The 25,116-nt window shown below is 36.7% G+C and overlaps 1 protein-coding gene across 3 annotated transcripts in view; it reads right to left on the bottom strand.

Annotated features, from left to right (window-relative positions):
- The window catches only part of PSMD14 (proteasome 26S subunit, non-ATPase 14), a 72,391-nt gene that overhangs the window by 3,382 nt on the left and 43,893 nt on the right, over window positions 1–25,116 (bottom strand). For all 3 annotated transcript variants that reach the window (XM_006114835.5, XM_006114836.5, XM_006114837.5), the window contains 4 exons: window positions 14,612–14,719; window positions 10,433–10,507; window positions 6,192–6,317; window positions 2,345–2,407 (listed from right to left, as the gene is read on the bottom strand). In XM_006114835.5, coding sequence (XP_006114897.1) covers window positions 2,345–2,407; window positions 6,192–6,317; window positions 10,433–10,507; window positions 14,612–14,719 — 372 coding nt within the window. The remainder of the gene's footprint in view (window positions 1–2,344; window positions 2,408–6,191; window positions 6,318–10,432; window positions 10,508–14,611; window positions 14,720–25,116) is intronic.

Raw genomic sequence — 25,116 nt, 5'->3', positions numbered from 1 at the left:
TACAGATGTGGTCACCTCATCTCAAGATAGATATCTTGGCACTGGGAAAAAAGATTCAGAAAAGGGCAACAAAAATTATTAAGGGTTTGGAATGGGTACCATATGAAGAGAGATTAAAAGAGACTGGGACTTTTCAGTTTAGAAAAAAGGGGAGAATAAGGGGGATATGAGAGAAGTCTATAAAATCATGACAGGTATAGAGAAAGTGAATAAGTAAATTTGTTTACTTGTTCCCATAACATAAGAACTAGGGGGTCACCAAATGAAATTAATAGGTAGGAAGTTTAAAAGAAACAAAAGGAAGTTTTTCTTCACACAGCACAGAGTCAACCTGTGGAACTCCTTGCAAGAGGCTACTGTGAAGACTAGGACTTTAACAGGGTTAAAAAAAGAACTAGATAAATTCAGGGAGGGATAGGTCCATCAATACTTATTAGCCAAGATGGACAGGAATGGTGTCCCTAGACTCTGTCAGGGGCTGGAAATGGATGACAGGAGAGAGATCACTTGATGATTTCCTGTTCTGCTCACTCCCTTTGGGGCATCTAGCATAGAACACTGTCAAATGACAGAATACTGGGCTAGATGGACTTTTGGTCTGACTTGGTATGGCAGTTCTTATGCTTTTTTTTTTTTTTTTTTTTATTTAAAAAGGACCTATTTAAATTATGTATTGAACCTATTCCACATTGTACCATAGATGCTGCAAGTTTAAACTCTTCTTTTTTATAATCCATTTACGAAGTCCTGTAGTTTTTTAAAATTTCTCCATTCAAACTAATCACAAATATCCACATCAGCAGCAACTGTGTGTCTACAAAATTTGGTGTTTAAAATGACAGTTTCCTTTTGTATGTGTTTTCTCCTCTATTTTTGCATGATACTTTGACCATTTAGAAAAAAGTTTGATGTCTGAAGGAAAAAAATCTGACTAAGTTAATACAGAGTAAACAATTGTTTAGATTCTAGATTACACCTGGGCTAAGGCTCACAAGAAGGGATATTTACAATGGTGATAGAATTTTGAAAAAGATTGTTCTTATGCATTTATTTTTTTATTGTTTTCTTCCACAGATCTGAATGCTAAAAAAAAAGTATTGTAAGAAAAATATAGGTAAGTTAAAACATCCGTTTATTCAAGTTTACACAAAAATATTCCATAATCCTCTTAAATACAGTTAATGTTCTACTACAGCATGCCATGTAAATAAATCCTACCTCTCCTTTAAGGGAAAATAGTTTGAAGCGTTTTTTTAAAAACTATCTATTGTAGCTATTTCCCTCTGAGTCTTACTGAACTCTGAGAATATGTTTTCTTAACAATTTTAATCTTTTTCCATTTTAGATTTCTTTGCTTGGCTTTGAGGCTAAAATCAAACATATCACTAATTTAATATCTTCTAAGTCCTCGGTCAGGAAATTACATCTTGTCATGATGGAAGGATGGACTTAACAGTTTTCCTCATACTTGCGGTCCAAATCTCAATTACGGTCCTTATTTTTTTAACGAACACAAGGTAACACAAAGGTGTTTATTGCACAGGTTGAACCTCTCAAATCTGGAACTCTTTGGTCCAGTAGGTCAAGGATGTAGCTGGACCAAAGAGCCCCAGAGGCTGTGAGTGGGAGCTATCTGGGAGTCCTGCGCCAGCTAGGGAGCCCTGGTGTCAAGGAGCCCCAATAGGGAGCTCAGGTTCTAGGGAGCCTCTGCCAGGGCAGCAGCAGCAGGGCCACCAGCAGGGCAGGGAGCCCCACAGGGGTGAGGCCTGAAACCAGCAGGGAGACATTGACTTCTCCTGGTCTGGTAAACACTCTGATTCATACCACTTAGGTACCAAGGGTGCTGAACTAGGGAGGTCCAACCTGTATTTGCTTGCGTGTGTACTGGCATCAATCAATGTATCTGAATAATGAGTGAACTTACTCTTCTACTGGCTTTTCAGCCATAGCGTAATATACCAGACAACTGATTTGCCTTGTTAAAAATAAAAACTAAAATACACTATTCCATTCTGGAGAAGACATGCTATTTTTAAAAAGCAGATGTAGAAAATACACAATATTCCCCAGCGGGTTGTAATGATTTATTTTGAATATACCTTTACACTTCATTAAAAGAAATTTTGTGGCGGGCATATGACCTTGCAACCAAAGGACAATTTTGCAATCGCTTTGCAAATTATCTCTAGCCAGAGGCCTAAATAATATCATTCATCAGGCCTGAAATTCAAGACCTGTAGGGACTTGAGGACAGACAGAACAGAAATCACCTGTAATTCAGGCAACTAAAATTAAATATATATTAAAATTGGGTTATTTCACCTCACAAATCATTATACCTCACCTGCTTGCCAACATTTTTTATTGCCAGCTGTTCAGGTGTCATCTTATCTTCTTCTTCCACAGCCTGTGAAAAATTAAAAAAAGGTCAGTGTTTCAGATTTAGTTTTTTTTCCTAGACGCACAAGATTATAAAAATATAAACCCTTCTGAAAACAAATTCAAAAAAGGAAAGCAGCATTTCAGAAGCATAAACCGAGTAAAAAAGAAAGGCGCTTAAATTGCTCAGCGAAAGTGGTACAAATCTGTTAAAATGTCAGTGCAAAAAAGATTAAGATTAAGGGAAGTATTCATGAACAGATTAAGATTTTAGATTTACTTAAAACTATATTAAAATACACTTACAACTTATAAAATGTTCTACAAGGGTGGAAGTTTGCACCTAATAATCACACCAATAGCTAGAAAGACAGGTTAAAATAGAATATTCAAAGTACAGAATTAACTTCATTGTTCTAAGAGAAGCTTGATTTTTTACTAGGATGTTTTATTTTAGTTTAAGAGGCATTTAAATATATTTCTTTTAATAGGTTTATTTGTATGTGAAGTTCTTCATTTGCGTTTAATGGTTTACATCAGGGTTTCCTCTAAGCTGTGTGCTTGCGTGGCAGCACAAGAAATGTTAGGCCTGTTCACCTCATGTGTGTCCGAGACAGAACATCAGAAATGGCTGCCCGTCGCAGGGAGCCATAGCCTGTAATACCTCTGAGGCTGGTATAGGGGGCTCTGTCTGTGAGGTGGAGTGTTTTCCAAATAGGGGCATGTAAATTAATAATCTTCCCCTGCTCGCTCCACCCATTGCAGTAAAAGATCAGCCAATGGGCTGACTGGTGCTCAGGCCTGCTACTCCACCCACTGCAGCAAAAACCAACCTATGGGGTGATAAGTTCACAGGCAATAAAACAGGCAGGCAGCCCCTCTCTCACTGGGGATTTGCATCGAGTGAACGCCTGGCCTGATCACCCAGACGCCTTGCACCCCCCCGCTCTCGAGTCTTACTGAGCGTACTCCGAGTTGGTCGACCCGAGTGGAGACTGTTTATGAGCATGCGACTGGTACTTGTGTTCCTGCTGTCTCCAGAACTGGTATAACCCCCCCCCCCCCCAAATCATCCCTATCCTAATTGGTTTTTTAGTTGTCCTTATTGCTTGTCAAGTGACAGTGGCTAAAAAGTTACTAAGTTAGTTTATAAATAGTTGTGGTTTAGGTTTTTTACTGTTTCCTTGTATAAAGTTGTGTAAATAATCAGCCCTATGGACAATACCAGTGTTAATTCAACTGTTCCTAACCCCTGGGCAGTTATTGGAAATTATTGTGATTTAGAAAAGCCTCAGGGAATTGTTTTGTGTTGTCTGGCAATCTGTTTAATTTTTGTTCTGATGATTGTCTGGCGTCATCAAAATAAAATCAGTTTGTACTTTTTGAAACCCCCAGTTGTGGTCTCATCCTTTCCGGCATCCCTTCGAACCTCGTGTATTACGGGGACTGACAATGTGCAGTGCTGCTCAGCAGCACTCATCACCACTCACTTTCCAGCAAAAACAAAGTGAGCTGTAGTGGTGGTGGTAGCCCACCCATCCCCCCCGCTCCGGCTGGAATCGGGATGTGGTGAGGTTGTCGCTGCTGGATCAGCCTCGGCGGATGGAACACTGCAGTGGCTGACCAGGCTGCATGGCAGGGGGCAGCTGCCCCTCCTTTGCTCCTGCTGGTGCAGCTTCACCAGGCCCCAGTTCCAGTTCTGGGGGGCGGAATGCTGCAGCTGGCTGGGCTGCATGGCAGCGGGCAGCTGCCCCCTTTTGTGGGTTTAATTGCAGGGCACAGCCAGGCTCCCTCACATATATCACACATCTACAGAGTGACTTTCCTTCAAGATTAGACCACACTGCATTGCCCAAGACCTCCAGTGAGGGAGGTATTGTGTGTAGAAAAATCCCATCGAATGATTCGCTGCCAACTGTCAAGTGATAACTGTGGTCAAACAATAGGTGAGGAGCAATGTCATTCAGTGCAAGTAGAAATGAGTACAGTATGTGTATGGTTATCTGGTGGTGAGTTGCAGAAAGGTAAATTAATTTTGAGGTAGTTTCATTTCCTGGTTAGAGCTTGGGACTCTTAGACAGGAAATACAAAATGAATAAAAGTATCATTACATGCTTTCTGAATGCTTGTCTAAAATGTATCTGAAATCTCTCCCTGATGATCTGTGTTAAACAAATATTTTCCTTTAGCTTTCCGAAAGGGAAATGCACTTAGAGGTCTAAAAAAAGCTGCTATTCACTACTTCAGAAGTTAACTATATCTTATTTTTGGTGAAAGTAAAGATTTGTTTTGGGTGCTCACATTTTTACTTGGTCTATGTACTTATGACCAGCATATTGATGCTCTCCTTACCAGTCATCAATTTTACAAAAATTAGTTTGAGAATATTAAAATTGTCTACAAAAGCTAAGATTAAATGTATTTTCAATCTTCCCCCTTTTTTGAAATCCAAATTTTGAAATCTTTACCTGCTCCAGTTGCATTAACCACTTAGAAGCCAGAAAACATGCACTGGGGGTTGGTGGCACAGCTGGGAGGAAAGAGTAGGGTTTGGGACGAAAAGGGCACTGTTCAGAAGTTAGGGGAAAGAAGGGGCACAGGATGAGGGGCGTAAGGGTTGGGGAGCCCATGGATGCAGGAACAATGGGAGCAAGGCTGGGTGGGAGTGAGACTGGGATTCCAAACTGAGTGATTTTCAGAGTGGGTGGGTGCAGGGTTATGCACCTTGTTAATTATCCCTTGTTTTAGCATTTTTTCTTAAATATAATTGTTTATATATATAGATATAGATATACATATAGACACACACACACACACACACACACACACACACACACACACTTCTGTTAGTAACTGGTGGGTGCCACAGTGACACATCCGAACAAGCGTGCATGACATCAATATTGGTGCACAAGACAAAACTCACTCCACTCATGGATGGAAAATCTTAGATCCTTGATTAATTACTAAATAAAATAGTCAAGTTTAATATTTTGCAACTTCCAATAAGCAAGTTAAGCTAATTTTTAATATATACATTTCCCCAGTAAGTACCCACAGAAGTACGGCAAGTCTCAGTCATTTACTCAGGAATGTCATTATTACATGTAACAAATAACTGGATGTGATACTCCAGTTTTATGCCAGTGTAATGGAGTGAAGAATCAAGCTGTATAGACTTTAAAAAGAGGTCCAAATACATACTATAATGGAAGTATATATTATCTGAAGTCAAGTAGCAGTCTAACAGAAATGAGCAATCAAATTAAATGCAAAATATTCTGAATTAAAGCTCGACTATAGGAACCCGTGACTCATCCTCTTCAAAGGGGTCAATATAGTCAGACATGCAGATTCCATATATATATATATAAATATATAAAAGTGCTTTACTTAACTGGGGACAAACTCAGATGCTGGAGAACAAAACAACATTCAGTACTAACAATGGTTAAATCTTTAGTTGGTTAACAATAAGGAACTCAGTGCTCACAAAGTTTTGGTCTACAAATTATAGCCAAAGTTATATCTTATTTGAAAAATCCACTGAAATCCCTTAAAAGTTACTCTAATATATTTTACAAAACATGTACATTCCCATCCTGCCTGTCCAAGAGTGTGTGTGTATATTAGAGAGCACTGAAGTCTCAGAAAAGTTATTTGCTTGCAATTACTCAGTGTTCTGTTAGTATTTATTTTCTAGGCCATTACAACGAGCTTATGCAGACAGCTCTAATCAACTTCTTATACAATGATATTTGCTACGGTAAATCAGTTATTTAAAAGAAGAGTGATTTTTTGGATGTGAATACCTTATTATAATTCTTAGCTAACTCCAGCATCTCTTTCACTACTGATTCATTGAGTTTGCAATGTTCACTATAGTCCTGAAGCGTTAAACCTTCCATCCAACTCTTCTTGTGCAAATTTAGCAACATCTGCAAAATAAAGTCATACAGTTAACATCTACAGCAGAAAAGAAGTTCTCAGCTCTGTAAAGATCCAATAGATATAGAAAGTTAATTTGCTATATGTACTTGTGGAGGTATGTGAATGAATTCAATAAAATAAAAAATGCTTTTGGACATTTCTAACCTCGAATGTGTTTGTGCAGTAGCAGCTTATAAGTGGTATCTATACTCAGCATTACTGGATTTTGCAGTATTCTGGTGCAGCAGACAGTCCTTTTAAAATGGAAAGCTTTTTCAGGGAAGTATATAAAAAAGTAAACATTCAGTGCAATAGCTTTTCTCTATTTATTTTTTTTTATAACAATTAACATTGTCCCCATATTTTCAGATTATTGTAAATTTTGGTATTGATTATGCATTATAGTAGTAGTCAGGAAAAAGGCGGCAGTTTTAGTAGCTAGCCAGATGACACAAGAAGCTTTTGGCCACTGGGTACATGGAGGAGGCAGTTTGATGTTGTGAACTCAGCACCATTAGCTATGTCTTCTGCATTCATGATCCCTGTAGTGGAAAACAGTAGGCTGTTGTAGAAGTGAAGAGCTTTAACAGCAATCAAACCAAGTGAAACAAATCGTTCCAAAAATAAATGGTTGGAAGACATGAATATTTTTGCATTTTCCCACACCTTAGGAGGACAGCTACATGGAGGTTTGCTAAGTTGCAAGATAACTTATGAACCTTAAATGAGCATTCAAGTTTCATATCTAATTAGGGTACCAAGGTCCATGCTGCAAGACTAAGTGAATTTGGGTATGATTTTGATTAAGTTCCCAGATATCCTGGGCATTGCAACTGACAAATCTAAGTGGATGCTATGAGAATTCTGAGTTTTACTTGACTTGGTTCCCACTTCTTCAATATGGGGCTTACTGCTGAAGTCTTCAAGAACCCTTTATTTTGTCTTTGATGCCTAGAATTCATATCTGCAAAGGATGTGTTTTTCCAGGCCAAGTGGCCACTAGAAAGAAATGATGAGTCATGAATCATTATCACAGAACCCTTATTTTGCAACACAGCTAAAGGTAAGAGTCCCCCTTAAAATGACTGAGGTCTTCGGCTGTGATGTTAGTCAGGATTTGTACTGTTAAGATGTTAGTCAGGATTTGTACTGTTAAGATGTTAGTGACCAGAAAGTTTTTTTTAATAGTAGCCAAATTATTTTGAAGACTATGATATTGCTGTGAAGTCAAGATTAATGGTTCCACTGAGATTGTGTGGATATGTTCCCCAATCCAGGCTTGAAGCATTTGCACCTTTCACTACAAAAGGAGATGATGAATTGATAAGAGGCAAAAACTGACTTTACAGACAACCATATGCAGGATTCTGGAGTCTGTGCCTACCTTATCAGATATTTATAAAGATTAAATAAAGCACTATACTATTTACTTGCTCAGAACAAGTTCAGGTGTGCTTCTAGACTGATGGTTTCTAGTATGTAATCGATTCCTAATCAAGGCTGCAGAGATCTCATTTGCAGCCTATCAAAGTAATTTATATACAGGAAGCTCTTAGATCAAACGTATTTGAACTTTAGGAGCAGATTAATCATAATTGTATTGTAAAAAGCCTTTTGAACATTTGTAAACATGTTGCAAAGCTAAAAAAGTTAATCATCCCCAAAGAATTTAGGATTGCTTTTATTGAAGTATTTGTTTCCATCAGGATGAAAGGGAGAGACCTACTGTGGAAATCTGGTTGTGTTGGACCAGTCATCCAAATACAGATAAACACAGAGCCCTTGAAATGTGATTTTGCTCTGAAAAGGGATGAGCCCAGATATGAATAGTTTTAGGCATCACTGCAAACCACAAAACCTCCACAAGGCTGACATCTAATTCTATAGGTATCTAAACTCACTCAGTACCTTTTGCTGTAAAAGTACCCCTGGTGCCTAAGTTTCTCTCTCTATTGGCAAGTGCACTGTTGTCTCACTGTAGGTGCCCAAATAACTTTCTCCCACATAACAAATAAAGCTATGGGATATCTGAGATGAAGCTCCTTTACTCTCTCGTTGAATCTGTTCCACTTTGGATAAACACTTAGTCAATGGGTAGGTGAGGGAGATATACTCATAACAACTTGGTGTTGTTGCACTCACTGGAAGGAGAGAGAATTAGTCTAGTCACCCTATTCCAGAAGGATTCGTTATGTATACACATTGAATACTTCAACAGGAGAAGCCAAGGGAGGCCCACCTCAGAAAAGGGATGTTAGCGTGTACTCGTTTACATGATTAACGAGAAGCCTGGGTTCATCAGTTAATCCTAAAGGTTACACCAGAGAAAGCAGGGAGGGTTGGGGGGGAGGGGAGCGGGAGCAGTGGTTGGAAGGGAGCCACCTCCCCACATGTACCAGCTCCCACAGAGCCATCTGCCCTCCATGTTGCTGCCTGCCCTCTGTGTGTAAACATGTAACTACTATAAATTTCAGTGGTTACACGTGTACACATATGCACATTTTTAAACATCCCTATCCTAGAATATGCCATAGCTCAGCAATTACAGCACTCTCCAGAGGTGGAAGACATCCGTTCAAAGTCTTTCTCCCTTTCCAGAAGAAGGGGGTGCAGGGGAAGGAGACAATAGAACCTATCTCCCCCATATCCTGGGTGAGTGGTTCACTCATTGAGCTAAAAGGTATAATAAGGATGTTACCCCCTTTCTTTGGTGGAATGAGGCAGGTGTTTTGCTCATTCTTGCAGGAAAACTACTTATGTACCTAAGACGACATCTTCCAGGAGCTAAGTTCCTGGCTGTGGAGAGCTAGCAGATATAAGAGCCTAAGTCCAGGTTGCAGCCAGACTTAGGACAGACCTCTTTTATCAGCATTTAACATTGACTACCTTAGGCAGCTCCCTGCATAGTATGCTTCCTTTTGTGGACTGAATTCTCAGGCACCTCTCTCATCCCACTCATTGTACAGGGAGGCTGGGTGCCTAACTCAGGCTCTGTGGACCACACTGTTGTTCTTGTGATTTTTTTAAGGGCCTAATTTCCTTTGTGGATCTAGGCCTATATGAATTTAACAGCCTCTACCTCAACAGATACACTTCCTGATCTGCATGTTTCATTCACGTACAGGTGTAAATGAGACAGGAACCTGGCCTTGAGAATCTTGTTTATGAATAAGCCAGGAGAAGTCCATTTCAATTTTCAGATTTGAGACTTAGTTGGGACTCCAGGTTGAAAAAAAAAAAAAATTAAGCAAATCTGACACAAGTCACACTCAATGGACATGCAGCAGAGACACTGTGCAGTCCCAGACCAAAACAATTTAAGCAGGCCACCACTATTACTGCATATTTGGAGAAGACCCGAGGAGCTCTATCCTGACCAAATGAAAGCATGTTATATTGGAAGTGAATACAGCCCTTGCACATTTGAGATACGTTGGATATATTGCTCTGAGTTCAAAGTAGGTTTCTTCAAATTCAAGAGCCTCAACTTACGCCTTCAAACCTATAGAAGGTGTATGGTGATCCTGGCAGCCATTATAAGACTCAAACCTTGTGGTAATCCTGTTCATTTTTCCTCAAGCACAACACAATGAAATTTTTTGATGAAAATACTATAGAAAAAACCCACTATTGCTGTATAAGATAGACTTTTCCTAGTTACTTTTCATGTGGCTTCTAAAAGGGAGGGAGGTTGCTCAAGAGAGTTCAGCCTAGGCCAGAAGTGGGCAATAAGAAGCCTGCAGGCCAGACACAGTTCACCAGGCTTATTTCCTGGCAGGCTCACAGACACTGTCCCATTTGCCAGGAACAGCCATCCATGGCCAATGGGAATTGTGAGCGATCGTACCCACAGATGTGCAGGTAAAGAAAGAGTGGGACGGCCCATCGGGGCTAACCCTATCAAACCGCATCCACACCGTGGGCCGCTTATTGCCCACCCTGGCCTAGGCTCACTTCGTACTTTAACATATCCACATCATGACATGGAGAAAAGAGTGATAGGGAATCATAACTAAAGATATTAGTAGTTAAAATTCAAAATTACAAAACTGCAACGTGCCACGTGTCAGTTTGAACACACTCTTTTTACTTAAAATAGATATATAAATACAAACCCTCTTACCTTTTGTTCTAGTTCATTTTTCCTATAGTTGATAGTAATGGAATAGTAATGTCTGTTCAGTCCATGAATAAGAGCCTATAAAAGTTTGTGGAAAGATATATACACTAAAATTACTCAGATATGAAAAATATTAGAAAGAAAATGATTTAAAACAGTCAACTTAAAATAGTTTTTGAAAGAATATTATAGGTAGTGTCAACAATGTCCTAACAATTACTTTCCTATTTTTAATAAATGTTGTTCACTCTTTTGTTGTCACATGAAAGGTTCATACAAATAGGGGAAATAGGACAATTAGTAGTAAACTGCTGATAAATACAGTAAATAAAACAAAACACAAAAAAGATTTATTTTGTCTCCTTTCTGACGACAAACTTATGTCATACCTAAAACAAGAGACAAGCATTTCAGACACAAGTGTGAATTTTATGTTGACATTATCACTTAAAAATCTTTACCATACAGTATAGATTTATATTTTTAATCTTTAATAATTTGAGCTGTAGTCCTGTGGTTACAGCTGAAACAGTAATTAACATTACAGGTGCTAGTTAGTCAGGATATTTAAAGAATAGATCTTCAATATTACGGCTGTTTTAAATTTCCAACATTAAATACAAGAATTTGTCAGTTACTGGCATATACAGGCAGTCCCCGGGTTACATGGATCCGACTTGCATCGGATCCCTACTTACAAACGGGGTGAGGCAACCCCGCACTAGCTGCTTTCCCCCAGCAGACCAGGGAGACACGAAGCTAGTGCCCCCCTCACCCCCCAGCAGACCAGGGAGACGTGGAACGGCTTTTCTCAGCAGACACCTCAGCTTGAGAATAAAGGACTGAGGGAAGTGAGGTGTGGGAGAATAAAACTGAGCTCTGGAGAAATGTTTGGCTAGAGTTTCCCCTACAATATGTACCAGTTCCGACTTGCATACAAATTCAACTTAAGAACAAACCTGTCCCTATCTTGTACGTAACCCGGGGACTGCCTGTACTTAGTATAAAACCCTTGCATCCACAATCACCTCACCAACTATAAGAGGTTTACAATAAAGACATTAGGTTATGTGTATGCTTCAAGTCTTGCTGTTTTGTTTTAGTATCTAAAAATAATAGGCACACTTTTAAAAGGTATATCTTTATGCACGGATTGGATTAAGATGAACTTTCTAAAAACAATGTGCATATGAAAATCCTTGTCAGTTTTGTCCTCACAATGTAAAAAATTACTGTGCAACATACATGAAAATTAGAGAAACACGTGATATTCCAAATTCTATTTTCATCATTTCACCTATTTATTGATGTCCATGTCTATTCCTTAAAGCAACCCTGGCTAGCACCTGATACACAAAATACAAGTATAGTTTTTCATTACAGTACTTCAAAATCCTAATGCAATGAATACTTAAAGAGTTTCCATAAAGTTGAAAACAGATTTTTGCACGTATTTGTATGCTATATCAAGAAATACTTAAACATTTGCATTTTAGGTGAACCAACAACTGTATGTTAATTATAGTAAACTGCTGATTGTCAGAGAAAATATGTTTAGTTTTATTATAGAATCGCAAAAACAAAGTTACTTTGTCTATTTATTGTTATAGTAATTTCAGCCTTAAGTTCCTGAAAAGTTCTGTACTTTGACATTTCCCCCCCCCCCATCTCTCTCAACTGCACACTCATTTTAACTCAACTGTAGATAAGGGGAGGCTTTTAAGAGCCCCTAAGGGATTTAGGACTACAAGTGCTAAATATACTGTCTCCCCTGAAATCGCTGCTCTTCTAAAGGTAACAGTTAATTCTTCTTAGGTGTTATCTGAGTATAAGTGCTAACACTTAAAAAAAAAAAACCTCCTCCACCACTCCTCGCAACTATCTTGAAACTGTACCAATGGTCACTGCAATAGGTTAATGGGAAACCTCTAAAATGTACACCTTTTTGCTGTCTGTATTTTAAAATACATTGTTCCTTAAGGCTATGTCTACACTACAGGGTTTTTGCGCAAAAACAGTTGTTTTTGTGCAAAAATCCGCGGAGTGTCCACACCTCAAGCACATTTTTGTGCTAGTAAATCTACAGTCAATCGACAGAACAGAGGGCTTTTTGCAGTGTAGGTATACCTCCTTCTATGAAGCATAACTCCTTTTTGCGCAGGAGTTCTTGCAGAAAAAGGTGTGTGTGGATGCTCCACAGGGGTCTTTCGCACAAAAAGAGCCTATCACAAAAAGTACAGGTACTCTAATGGCCATTCTGTGAATGGCAATCAGAACTTTCTTGCACAAGAGTGTCCATGCAGTGTGGACTCTCTCGAGATGTGGATGCACTTTTGTGCAAGATCTCTTCCGCAAAAAGCTTCTTGTGCAAAAATCCTGCAGTGTAGACAAAGCCTTAAATATTTTGTTTCACTGTAAAAAAATAATGTGCATCATGCAATACTCAAGTCCTATAGTAAGTCTTAAGTAAGCTTGTCTTAGGAGTCACAAAATTACTTTAGTAAATTTTGGGAGAAGTGGCACATGAAATTCAACAGGAGTTTTGCCATCAACTTCAATAAGGTTAACATATCACTGAACCTTAGAATGTGTGTGTATATATATATTTGCTCTCTGTGGAAAGAATAAGTCTTAATAACGTATATTTATAGACTTAATTTCAAACTACAATAATGAAATATGTAACTGGTTGTTCCTGACTTGCAATTAATGAAAAAAACCTATGTCCGAAATATGCCAAGCTCCAATGACAATGATCTTAGACTGAGAGATATTACTTAACCTTTTGCAAAAAATAATGAAGCAGTATGATACTATGGGGGTTTACAAGAGAGGTCATTACATACAGCCTAAAAAAGCCCAGTAATATATTCTCTTGAAACAGGCAAGCGTGGGCTTGCCTGTACCCAATCAAAAATATTAGTAGGTTATTTCATACTCATTATACTTCAGTTTTCACTGAGTCAAAAATCTAAAGCAAAAATACTTCAGCCTTTTGAAACTATTTTACTAGTATGAATAGTTTTGGTATTTTTAAATAAAGTGTTTTAATTCATAAAATAATAAAAGCTACCAATATGTTCAAGGCCAAGGTTTAACAATGGCGAGCAGGCAACTCCCCAAAGACTGCTATCTGATAGTAAAAGTTGAAGCATCTAATTTCTGTTCTACTGTGGCTACTATATTGTTTTTCAATATGACGTATTTAGCAACATATATTACCATTCATATAATCATCACAGAAAATAGTTATGCTTCCTTTTTAACTATTCATGCCTTCTACATTCAAAAATAAAACATTTTTCTTTGGGGGAGAAAAAACTAAAAGTCAAGGTACTAGAGCACAGATAAGACATCAATCAGGAGGATATGCTTGTTTTAAAATAGAAGAATCTTCTTGCAAAGATGGTTGAGCTTCACTGAAGACCAGCATATTGGCCTTAGTAGTCAATACTGGTAACCAATTAAAGTAAATATTCAAAGGAGAAATTTAATGTTTTAAATTCTATGCATCCTTACAAAGATATATCAAACAATACACTTTACTAAAAAGAACTAGGCTTTAAATGGTCAATTATACATTCTAATAATCTATTGTATTCCCCTCCCCCACTTCATCAAATTACTAGGTCACCAACATAATAACCAGAGTTGGAGATGGAATATTTGTTTAGGACATATTAAAAAGTTGAAAGCAGTAAAGCAAGTGGAAAGAGATCATAATGATTAATCGATAAAGCAATCATTGAAAAATGCCCTAAGAGTAATTTATTCTTTTATCACATGATTGGGAAGCTTACAGCAGAGAACACCATTTTCTCATCCTGGCTATTGGAAAGCTCAAGCATATGTTAACAGGAGCAGTTTTAAAACTGCAATACTGAAAAAAGGATACCATTTGCCTTCTCTTGTATAACTGATATAAAGCCAAAAAGATGAAGAGCATTGTGCTCTCAAATTCATTCAAAAAAGTTGAGTTTTTTCATTTTATAAATCTGTATTAATATTGACAGTTATAAAAACAGAATTTAAGAGGATATCTGACTAATTTTATATGCACATTAACTACTGCAAGGAGAAATAATATACAAATTATATTAGCATTTTAAACTACCTGCCACATCACTTTGACTAAACATTGCTCAATACAAAACAGAATTTATCCGCAAATACTGACTTTACCTGTATAGATGGCTTATTTAAGTGACCCAGATTTGAAGTTGTTTGCCTTGGTTCATGTCCCAAGACCATCATATTAGCATTGATCAATCTGAAGGCATCAATAACAACCTGTAAAAACAAGATGTCAAGTCGATTCTTTTTAGAAAATGCAAGTAATGGTGCCAAGCAACAGTGGACAAGGCATGAGCAACTCTCCTGTGTTTTTGGCCTTTATCCAGAAAATCTTTTAATTATAATATTAATAAAAAAGAACCTCCTGCTGACTGTGCCATCAACACACACTTCTTTACCTTGAATTATAAAGTAACACCAAATTCTACATTCTTCATGGAACTATGAAGTTTTATGTACTTTAATTATACAGCATTGAAAAGATCATAAGATATACATACTATAACCCTTCAAAAGGTATGTATGTTTGTCACCTAAATCTTACTTAATCAAAATGAATGACAGAGAGAGACTAAAACTGAAAGTGAGCACAAGCTAAGGGACTGTGTCTAAAGCCCAGTCCTGTCACATCAATTACACCACCACAATACTTGAAATGACAACAAAATTATAGCCAGCAAGGAACTTGCCCCGTGTATTCCCTTCTAGTCAGATGCTTTTTGCTTCTTGTGACTAAGAAAGGGTCTATAAACTGTCTGATGGATTAAAAAGTCCTTGTCAGTGTCATGCTCAGGAGTAAGAAATAGAGTAAAAAACAACCAAGGTCATTTATGATTTAAGGAACACGGAAAGTAGCATCCAGTGTTATTTCATTACCAATGGGGGGAATAAAATAAGTAAAGCTTCCATCTAGCCAATTTCTATAGTTTGCTGAAATTGTTTAAAAAAAACCTTTGCAAAAAATATTTTTGGGCTTCATTCAATAAAATAATTATCTAACCTGCTGCTTGGTGAGATGAGATCTATTTTAGAACACACTCAGCCATACAACTAAACTGTCCTTGTCACCTCTGCCCTTTATAGATTCATAACGACGAGCTAAGATTTTGACTTATTTAGCTCCTAATTTTATAATCATATTTGTGCACCTAGACCTTCGCACCTATGTGGACTCTATTAAAGTCAATGGGATAGGCACATGAATGTAGGCATCTGCCTGCATGGTTTTGATTGAAGTGGTAGGGCCTTACTTTTAAAGATTCTAATTTTGTCATGTTTTTAAAATCTACGAAGGATAAATCCAGTTTAAGATCTTACATTAAAATGTCTGAGACTTACACCGTAGTCATACTGTAATCTGTATTTCACACAGTACCCCAAACCACTTAGACACCAAGGTTCAATACAATGACAAGCTCCATATCCCATTCTTGTGTCGTCTTATTCCAGAGCAAGCAAGAACACAATAATTGTATTTTAAAATTAAAGAACTTTTTAAATATTTCTTACCGATCCAGGACTTCCCTTTAAATTAAACAAACTAGGTTACTATCCATTAACCTTCTTAAGTGAGATTGTAATGCAATTATAATAAATTAAAGGACACAGGAAGTAACTAACTGGAGGGAATTAATGTAGAAATTTTAAAATGTAATGTTTATTCTATTTTACACTGAAACGCAGCCTATTAGCTATCACACACACTGTACATGTAAGTGAAGTTGTATAAGTAAAACACTGACATTTGTATTAACCACGACAAAAACAGATGATATACAAAATTGTGGAGGATATTTGCACCAATAGACAGACCATATTTTTTCAACTTGTGCCCGTGTCTTCTGCTAAATGTGTATAGCACCAGTTCAGTTTTAAAAAAGATTCTAATCTACCTCTAATATTAAATTTGCCACACGATCAATCACTAAGCAGTTGTAAATTAGTGACGTAAACAGTCCTGGACTCTCAGCTGACCGGTCAGATCCTTCTCCATCTTGTCTCTTAAATATGCCTTCAGCAAATGTGTCACGGTTCTGCTCCTCTTATTAGAATGTCAGTGACCCAATTTACGCAAGACAGCATGGTGACAGATAACCTTATGCATTCTTGTTAAAGGCAAAAAACTCCCAATATTCTCCTCTCCCTTGTGACACACACATTCCTCCTCTCAAATAGATTGACTGATTTAACGCAATTAGCTTAGCATATGGAATTTTAATCTAAAGTTTAATTCCTTTAATGATTTTTAAAACCATTAAACTTAATGTACCTATAAGACATCAGTCCCTCTAAAACAGTTCAACATATCTACTGTTTCACCTTTGAAATACAAAGATCAATTATTTGTAATGTTCTCAGCATACTTTGCTTTTACTCAAGACAGTTTTTGTAAATATCAAAGTATATTTCATTTTTTATACATCAAAAGTACATCTTATCTGTTTTCCAACTCCTGAATTTCTATTTTTACTTGATGTTCTAAACTGGAAACATCAGCAAATGCCCAACTATAGTAAGGAAGGAGTACAAATAAAGCAAAGCAAGTATGTGTGGTGGGGGACTGGCAGGGGGACACAGTGTAGTCCTCCAGAGACTTCTAGATATGAAAATCAAGCAAATAAGAATTTACTTTGAGGAGCAAGATGCATTAATTTGGCCGGATACCACCACTTAGTGCTTCACCATAATTTAACTTTCTAATGGCTACATTGGTAGAATGAAATTTAAATGACTACTCCACTAGAACTCATGGAGCTTAATAAAAAAATGCAATGGTGTTTTTGACTAATCATTGTTCCAATATTTGGAATCTATGTATACTTTCCAAGGTATATTTCTGAAAGAAAAATAATCTCCTGACAAATTAGGCATTATAACACTATATTGATAATACAACAAATATTTTAACTACTATTCACAATGCCGTATTTGTATAACTGTCAAAGCAAAATATAATATTTAAGAACTACTTAAGTTTGCAGTCATTATTCATGCAAGTAAATGCCATCATTTCAATGGCACTACTGACATTAGTAAGGGCTGGTTACAGGCTCTGTGTGCACAACTCTGGAGAAAGGAAACCAAAATAGCATCTTGTGTGTTCAAACTCCAATGTGAAATCCTAAACTCACAAATCTTACCCTTGTTTTTTGAACATGTATCCTATCTAAACAGAATACACAAAGTATGAATTGAATAATATTTTGCTTGTTAGTAGAATTATGACAACCAATAAGAACTACATACTTTAGCTACACCAAGATTAAAAGGAATTCATTGCCATCACTATAGCAACTGTCTTAAGGAAACCAACATGCTCAACAACCTGCAATCTAAATTTAGATCTAGTACGCAATAAAAGCATAAATACAGCAATATACTCTACATTTACATTTCTGTGAAATCTTCTAATTGCTTTTGCACAGTGAGAATAAGTCGGTTCCTCCTTTAGAGCATCATATCAAAATAAATAGACTCATTAATGTCCAGAGCACTAATGAGCAATGGGTGAACTAGGTGCTAATTATGCCACAGTAAGATTCAAGGAAAAAGCCCTGGTGAACACTTGAAGGTGTGTACAAGCTAAAGTCTTTTTTCTGTGTTTATTTTGAAGTACAGCATGATGCAATCAAATGACAGCAACATGGTCACCTCATATTTAACAATGGAACTTTAGAGACAGTAATCTGAACAGAGAACCTCCCAGGATTAATTAAAGCAGAGGAAAAATCCACTTTTTGGAGTTAAAGAATTTCAGGGATTTACAGTAGTTCCAAATTTATAGTTTTTATTGTACTTATTAATACAGTTCATGATTTAGGGAAGTAACAAAAATAGTAACAGCTTTTCATGAGGCTTTTAGATTACCTCTCTGTGTAAGGGGTGGAGGGCCGGGAGGAAAGGTGGGAGGCCAACACACGCCTATAGTATTAGGATGTTTTCCAGATTAGCATGGTAGCACTTATAAATATGCTTTTCCACGCTGCAACTCTTTCACCATCCTGACCATTTAATTTCTCCCGGTACAAAGTGTCGCAAGACTTTTCAGAGGTCATTTCAACAGTAGACAGCTTATAACAAAACCATTAGCAGTTTGGCTAGTTTAAGAAAACCTCTTACTTTCCTTTTTTGTTTATTATCACTGCATGAATCTGCAGCATATGATAGTTTATAATTTCTCAGGCTTGTTAAATTCATGTTAAAGGTCTGTTTTCTTGTTGAATAAATTTTGTTCATATAATGCTGCCTATTTCATACACTGAGTCTTTAATAGCACCTTTGGTCTATGCACAACTCGCAGATCAAAACAGAGGACTAAAATAGGGGTTGATGATGCTATTTACATGTGTGATTCCTGCTGTCTTCTTGTTAGTAGCTTTAATATAATAGAAGACCTTGTCTGTTTTGTAATTAACACATCTTTACTGGAGAGATATTTGGAAGTGATTGCTGTGAATATACTGGTTAGTAAAATAAACACAATCACACACCACTTTCTGTTATCAGACAAATTTGTGAATTGTACACATTATACTCCAGATCAACAAACTGTGATATAACAGCCAAGTGGAAGACACATTTATATAACCCTTTATTTTTCTGAAAATATGTATTCAATCTGACCTTGCAAATATAATTAGCTTGTGGGATGTGTGGATTTCAGTACCATAGATGCTTTACTAATTGCAATTCTTGGAAATAGATACTAAATATTTGGAAGCTGCCAATACAAAATAAAAACTGTATCTTTTTGTACATCTGTCTTAGCTACAAGAACCATAATCATCTGAAAAACAATAACTGACATTTTTTGCAAACATGTCCCTGGGTCAGTGACCCACAACAGTTTGAGTAATGTACTTTGCATAGTCAAATTTCAAATAATCTCCAAATACAATGTCATCTATAATCTTAGCTGTTTGTAGGTAGCTATGCTCAATATGATCCAATATGTTATTTATGCTTTTATTCAGTGCTAGGCTGAAGAATTACAGAGGGCAATTTTTTAGACTGCCCATTAAAAAAAAATCTTGTTTACTTCTTTACACTTATTTGAAAAGAAAGTATAAAAATGAGATCAAGATATGATGTTTAATTTATAGAGCCAGAATTGATTAACATACCAGAGTCACACAACAGATTTTTTTTTTTTATTTTAAAGGAAAAGATTTTTTTGCATTGCCAATGAAAATTAATGTAGTTTACATAGTGGGACCCATTTGAGCACAGCTTCGGGAGGGGGTTTGTTTTTGCAGTGGAAATTTTAGGTCCAAAGTTCCATAGAAATGTTTAAAATATTTCAATTCTACAAATTTTTGCAATAGCAAATCTAGAAACTCATTTTACAAAAGCATACTTGTATTTGGCATGTTGTTCTACACAAAGTGACAAACTTCAGACAGAAATAAGTCATCTTGTTATTCCAACTTAAGCTTTCCTGACATTATTATTTGTGCAGAAATGAAAAAGTTACAGATGCAATATGAAAGCGGTCTTGAAAAAAAAATGCATTTTTACCCTGAAATTCAAGAATTTGTTTACGTACAAGTCTATCAGTGCATAAGACAAAAAACCTCTGCAAGAGATACAATATGGTTATTCCAGGTGTGGAAAAAGAAGTAATGTCCCATCTAAAATATCTTTTATCACCTGCAACTGACCTGTTATCAACTGCTTAGTTTGTTTCTAGATTCTTTAAAAATTAAATGGAACATGTGACCTTAGAAGTGCAGCTGAGGTTTATGACCATTTCGTTATTTATGCTGCCATGCACTGTTAGACAACCACAAGTGAAGAACATCTTCTGTCCCTTGTAAGCCCACAGCATAAAAAATTCAGAGAAATCTTACTTTTTATGCCATTTCCAATGAAAAGCACTAAGAACTGAAACTGACTCATGCCAAATTCATATAGCTGAATTGCTGTGATTGTGTGTTTGAAGTTTGCAACATGGAAATTATTTATAAAATGTCAATTTTATTTCTGGGAAAGAGATTCCTAGGAGTATGTACATTTTCTTTCTTTATCCTTGGAGAATTGCTTACTGTGGTCAAATCAGCTGCACAACTTGAATACCCTTACTGGGAGGGGAAGCAACTACAGTATAATACATTTATCTTGACAAGTGAGGGCATGCATCCATAACTCACAAGTAGCAAAGCCACAAGTTTTAAAGCTATATGCCTTAATGAAGATAAATGGACTATTCTACATCCACCATGGTAAAAGGTATTTAAACATTTAATAGTTTTCAATGAAAAGTCTACTTTGAACTTTTATTTCAGGAAAGAGAATGAACTGAAATAACCTATGAAAACAGTTTACCAAGCAAGCATTTATCACCTGATTTAGAGCACAGCATATAAAAAAAATCAGAATATTAATATTTACTTTAACAATGATGTATTTAAATGCAAGTTCTCTAATTTTATCATAGTTTCTGAATATAACGTTCTGTATGCAGAGTACACAATGCACAAAAGTGTTGAGAATGTAAATTTCAACTTTTTAATGACTTGTCAAAGGACAAGAAAAACCAGTGAAAAGTAATATAGTTTGTACATGGTATATTCTGAAGTACAAATATGAACCTGATACCTATAACAATCAAATGTGTAGGATCTTCTATTTACAAAAATGTGATGCTTCAAAAACCTTAATTCTCTAATGACTCAACAGCTATCAGCTGGCTGGTTTTTGTTTTTACAAATCAAAACCAATACAAATTTCTATTTTTCTCTTCTACAAGTCAGAACTAAAGGCTGAATTTTTACTGTGCTTAGATTAGGATGCCTCAGCCTTTCACTTGTCACTGCACTGAACCCACCTTTCACTCAATAGGGATTGAGCTGCTACCATTAGACAGATCTGTGTAGGTTATTTGGGCTATCTGTAAAATCAACTGGTGATCCCATTCTAGCTCATAGTGGACAGGTGTCCACATCCCCAAAAAAGTACAGTATTACAATTGGCATTCTTCCTGAATGTCACTGAATTGGTCAATAGTTGATCAGGCATGCAGAATTAACTACTTTGACCTCCAGGGACATCACTCTAGATCTGATTTGAAGCACAACTGGAGTGATCATGTAGGGGAAACTACTATCAGGAGTAAATGGAGGACTTCATTTTTCAAGTTCTCCTAATCTGGCCATTTAAGGAACTAAACATCACAATTAAAAAGCAGCCAAAATCTTGTGTTCTGTTAATCTACTACAGGATTTAAAATAGTAATTAAAAAAAATCACCCAATAAGCAATGCAAAGGTAACTCAAGGGATATCAAGTTTGCTTTATGTGGCTGGTTACTTTATTAACCTTTGGAGGGCCACAGGCGGGGGCGGGGGGGGGGGAGAGGAATATCAGGATGTGAGATTAATACTTCCAGATTTTAATGACTCATAAGGGGACATAGAACATAACATGGATGTATTCTTTATAATATATACACATCTAGAAAAGAATAAAATTGACTACCAAAAAATTATCAGATGGCTTAAAAATACTCTGAAGTGATTTTCAAGGGCCAATCTCAATGTCAAGTCTCAGATACTACATTTGTCCCTCCAATTCTAATTTATAGAAATTATTTTGACTACTTAAATATTCTCTCTTCAATTGCTATTTGTCCAGTCCAAACAAAGGGGAAAGACACTGATATATACATAGCAGGGGAAATGCTACTCCTTACATCAGTGGTCCCCAACCTTTTGGGGCTGCCGGGCGCCCGGGGACAGGGCCGCGCATGCACCACGCACCCAGGGCACAAGAATGGCTTGGGCTGGCCCTGGTCACTCAGCAGGTGCACATACATGCCCCGGCGGGCACCATAGCACGCATAGGCACCGCATTGGGGACCACTGTCTTGAATACAATAGTGACAAGCCCATTGAAATCAATGACAGACAGCTATGGCTAAAAGGATGAAGCCTCTCAAGAAACTAACTGAGCCTTTACACTCAGCAGAAGAACTCTGTTGGAATGGTCTTCGGTGTCCTTATTTTAGGTACGACATAACTGATAATTGTTTGACTAGCCTTCATTTGACCCCATTAGATCACTAGATAATTTTCCCAAGTCAGTAAGACTATGGCTATGGATGATTTAGATGGCATGCTGTGTAGTTATAGCATAAAGGAATGTGTTGGCGATCAGTCCAGCTTTCTTCTTGTTTGGGAAATTATGTGTTAATGAAATCTAGTCTTAATATATGGCATCTGAAAATAGCAAATAAAGTTATGCAATTTAACGGAATGTTCAGTGCTAAAAACTAAACAAAGGAAGACAGGCCTGTGCTCCAAAGATCTTAACATTTAAGTCAGAAACAGACAACATATAGTTCAGATACATAACAAAGGCTCAAATCAAGATCTAGAAATGATGTACATATCTTAGGCAGAATCAGACTTCTAGAACTTGATGCAAGAAATGGTTTTTAGGAGAGATCTCCATTAAGAAAAGGAGGTCACCTGGCACACAAGCAGATGAAAGAGATTATATCAGTTTCTGTGTAGCATTTTAGTTCAAGAATGGTCATGGTTAATTTGAACTAAATTAAGAGATTATATTTAATTTATGCAGGATAAAGGAAGTCAACAAAAAATTCTAAGGGACACAATTTGATCCAATGTTTTCTCATGGTAGCTACAGTATTCTTTGTCATTCTAAATTAAAACTTGAATTCACATAAACCAGTGACCAAGGGAAATATGATGCTTATGATGATGTGGTTAACACTTTGCATTAAGAGTCAGGAAATCCGGGTCAATTTCCATTCTCCCATAGACCTCCAGTGGCAAGTCACTTACAGATGAGAAACTGATGCACAGAATGTAAAATGAGAATTCTTTCTTCCTCCCAACTTTTCTCTATTAAGACTGAAGGCTTTTCAGGGCAGGGACCATGTATTTATTCAGCATCTAGCACAATGGGGTCCTAGTATTGGTTTAAACTTCTAGGTGCTACTGTAAAATAAATAATAATGCATGTCACATTTCAAAACTCTTCTTTGAAAAGAATATGTATCTGGCCTGTTTCATAGCTACAGAATATCTCTTTTCTAGAAAAAGAAGCCAAAAACACAAAAGGACTATGTAATTTAAAGTTCTCATTGGAAACAAACTGAAATTATGAAAATGGCAAGCTACCCATCTAGGACACAATTTCTGTATCAGTCCACAAACCAGATGCCCTCTCCCAATGAGATAAACAACAACATTTCAGTATCTTTCAAGCTCTCAAAGTATCTCAGGTAAATGACAGAATTTGGCTCAAAAACAAAATACGTGATAATGTTTGCTTTATCTGACAAGTTGCGTAATAGTTTTGTGTGATAAATGTAATTTTTTTATAACAGAAGTGTTTTCTCAAACAAAAATTGATGTCTTCAGAAAATGCAGATAGAGAAAATATCTATAATTTGTAATAGAAAAGCTAAGTTATTTTGACACTGTTCTTACTAAAAGTGCTGACTACAATGACCTGGGCATTTAAAACCACTGTTTTCAGAGAGATTTTTTCCTATGTACTCTAATGCAGAAAGAGTGCAAACAAAACCAAATCCTATTTTGATGTAAAAACAGATTCTTAGATCAAATAGACCCCTAATAGCTGAAATTCTTGGTAAAATACCCTGGAATAACTTTTTAAAATCTTAATAATGAAAAACCAGTAAAGTGCTTTTTTGGGGAAAAAACCTCACCAGAACAGTTTTTAATGGTGCCATGGCTTTTAGATGGTCATATACAAATGCTCTGCAAGGCCTGTCTATCACACTTTGGAGGAAAGAGGGACCTGATCAAGACTGCTGTTTTGGAGAGGAAAAAGGTACTGATTATATTGGATTTATTGTAGTATTTTTTTGATTTAGAGATGAGAAATAGTTGCAAATTGCGCTTTTTAAAAATCTGACAATTTTGGGCAAAGACATGGTGAACTCTGGTGAGAATGTGAGAAACTGAAATAAAAATGTTAATATTTAGCAATTCAACAGAGCTTTTAATCCATGTAGTATAGAATGCTCTACAAAGGTTGTTAATCACTGTTAGCCTTATTTTACAGATTGGTAAACTGGGGAAAAAAGAAGTTAAGTGACAGGTATACAATCAGACAAGCAAATGAGTAGCTACAATTAGGACGAAACCTGCCTGCCATCATTTCTCCCATATCCTAGTGCCTATGTGGACTAAAATGAATTTTAAAATGAGTCAACCCCTGGTAACAGTAGCCAACCAACTTAAATCAGAACAACTCAAGTTTCACTCTTGTGACTTGTGTTATGATAAACCTGCTGGGAATTATTGTTTTATAGACAGCTGGAATACCATTAGACAATGTATTAGAATTGCTGGTATCACAGCTATGGAGAAAGTTGGGATAAACATTTAAGGATATAGACTTAAATTAATAAAAAAAAATAAAGATCAATAAGTATTTAGACTATTAATTATCTGTAACTTTGCCAACTATATCTTGGCACAGTATCCCATGCAGCAAACAGCTGAAGTGAAGCAAAAAAAGGCAAGGGCATGGAAAACATACAGCACACCACTGGAAAGAGTGCTCCTTGACCAGTGAGGAACTCAAGGCATCCATTTCTTCAGAATGTAACTTTCA

The sequence above is a fragment of the Pelodiscus sinensis genome, chromosome 7 (genome assembly GCF_052426305.1).
Source record: "Pelodiscus sinensis isolate ZL-2025 chromosome 7, ASM5242630v1, whole genome shotgun sequence".
Taxonomy (NCBI): domain Eukaryota; kingdom Metazoa; phylum Chordata; order Testudines; family Trionychidae; genus Pelodiscus; species Pelodiscus sinensis.
The sequence above is the reverse complement of the archived record's forward strand: the minus strand, read 5'-3'. Positions and strand labels throughout refer to the sequence as shown.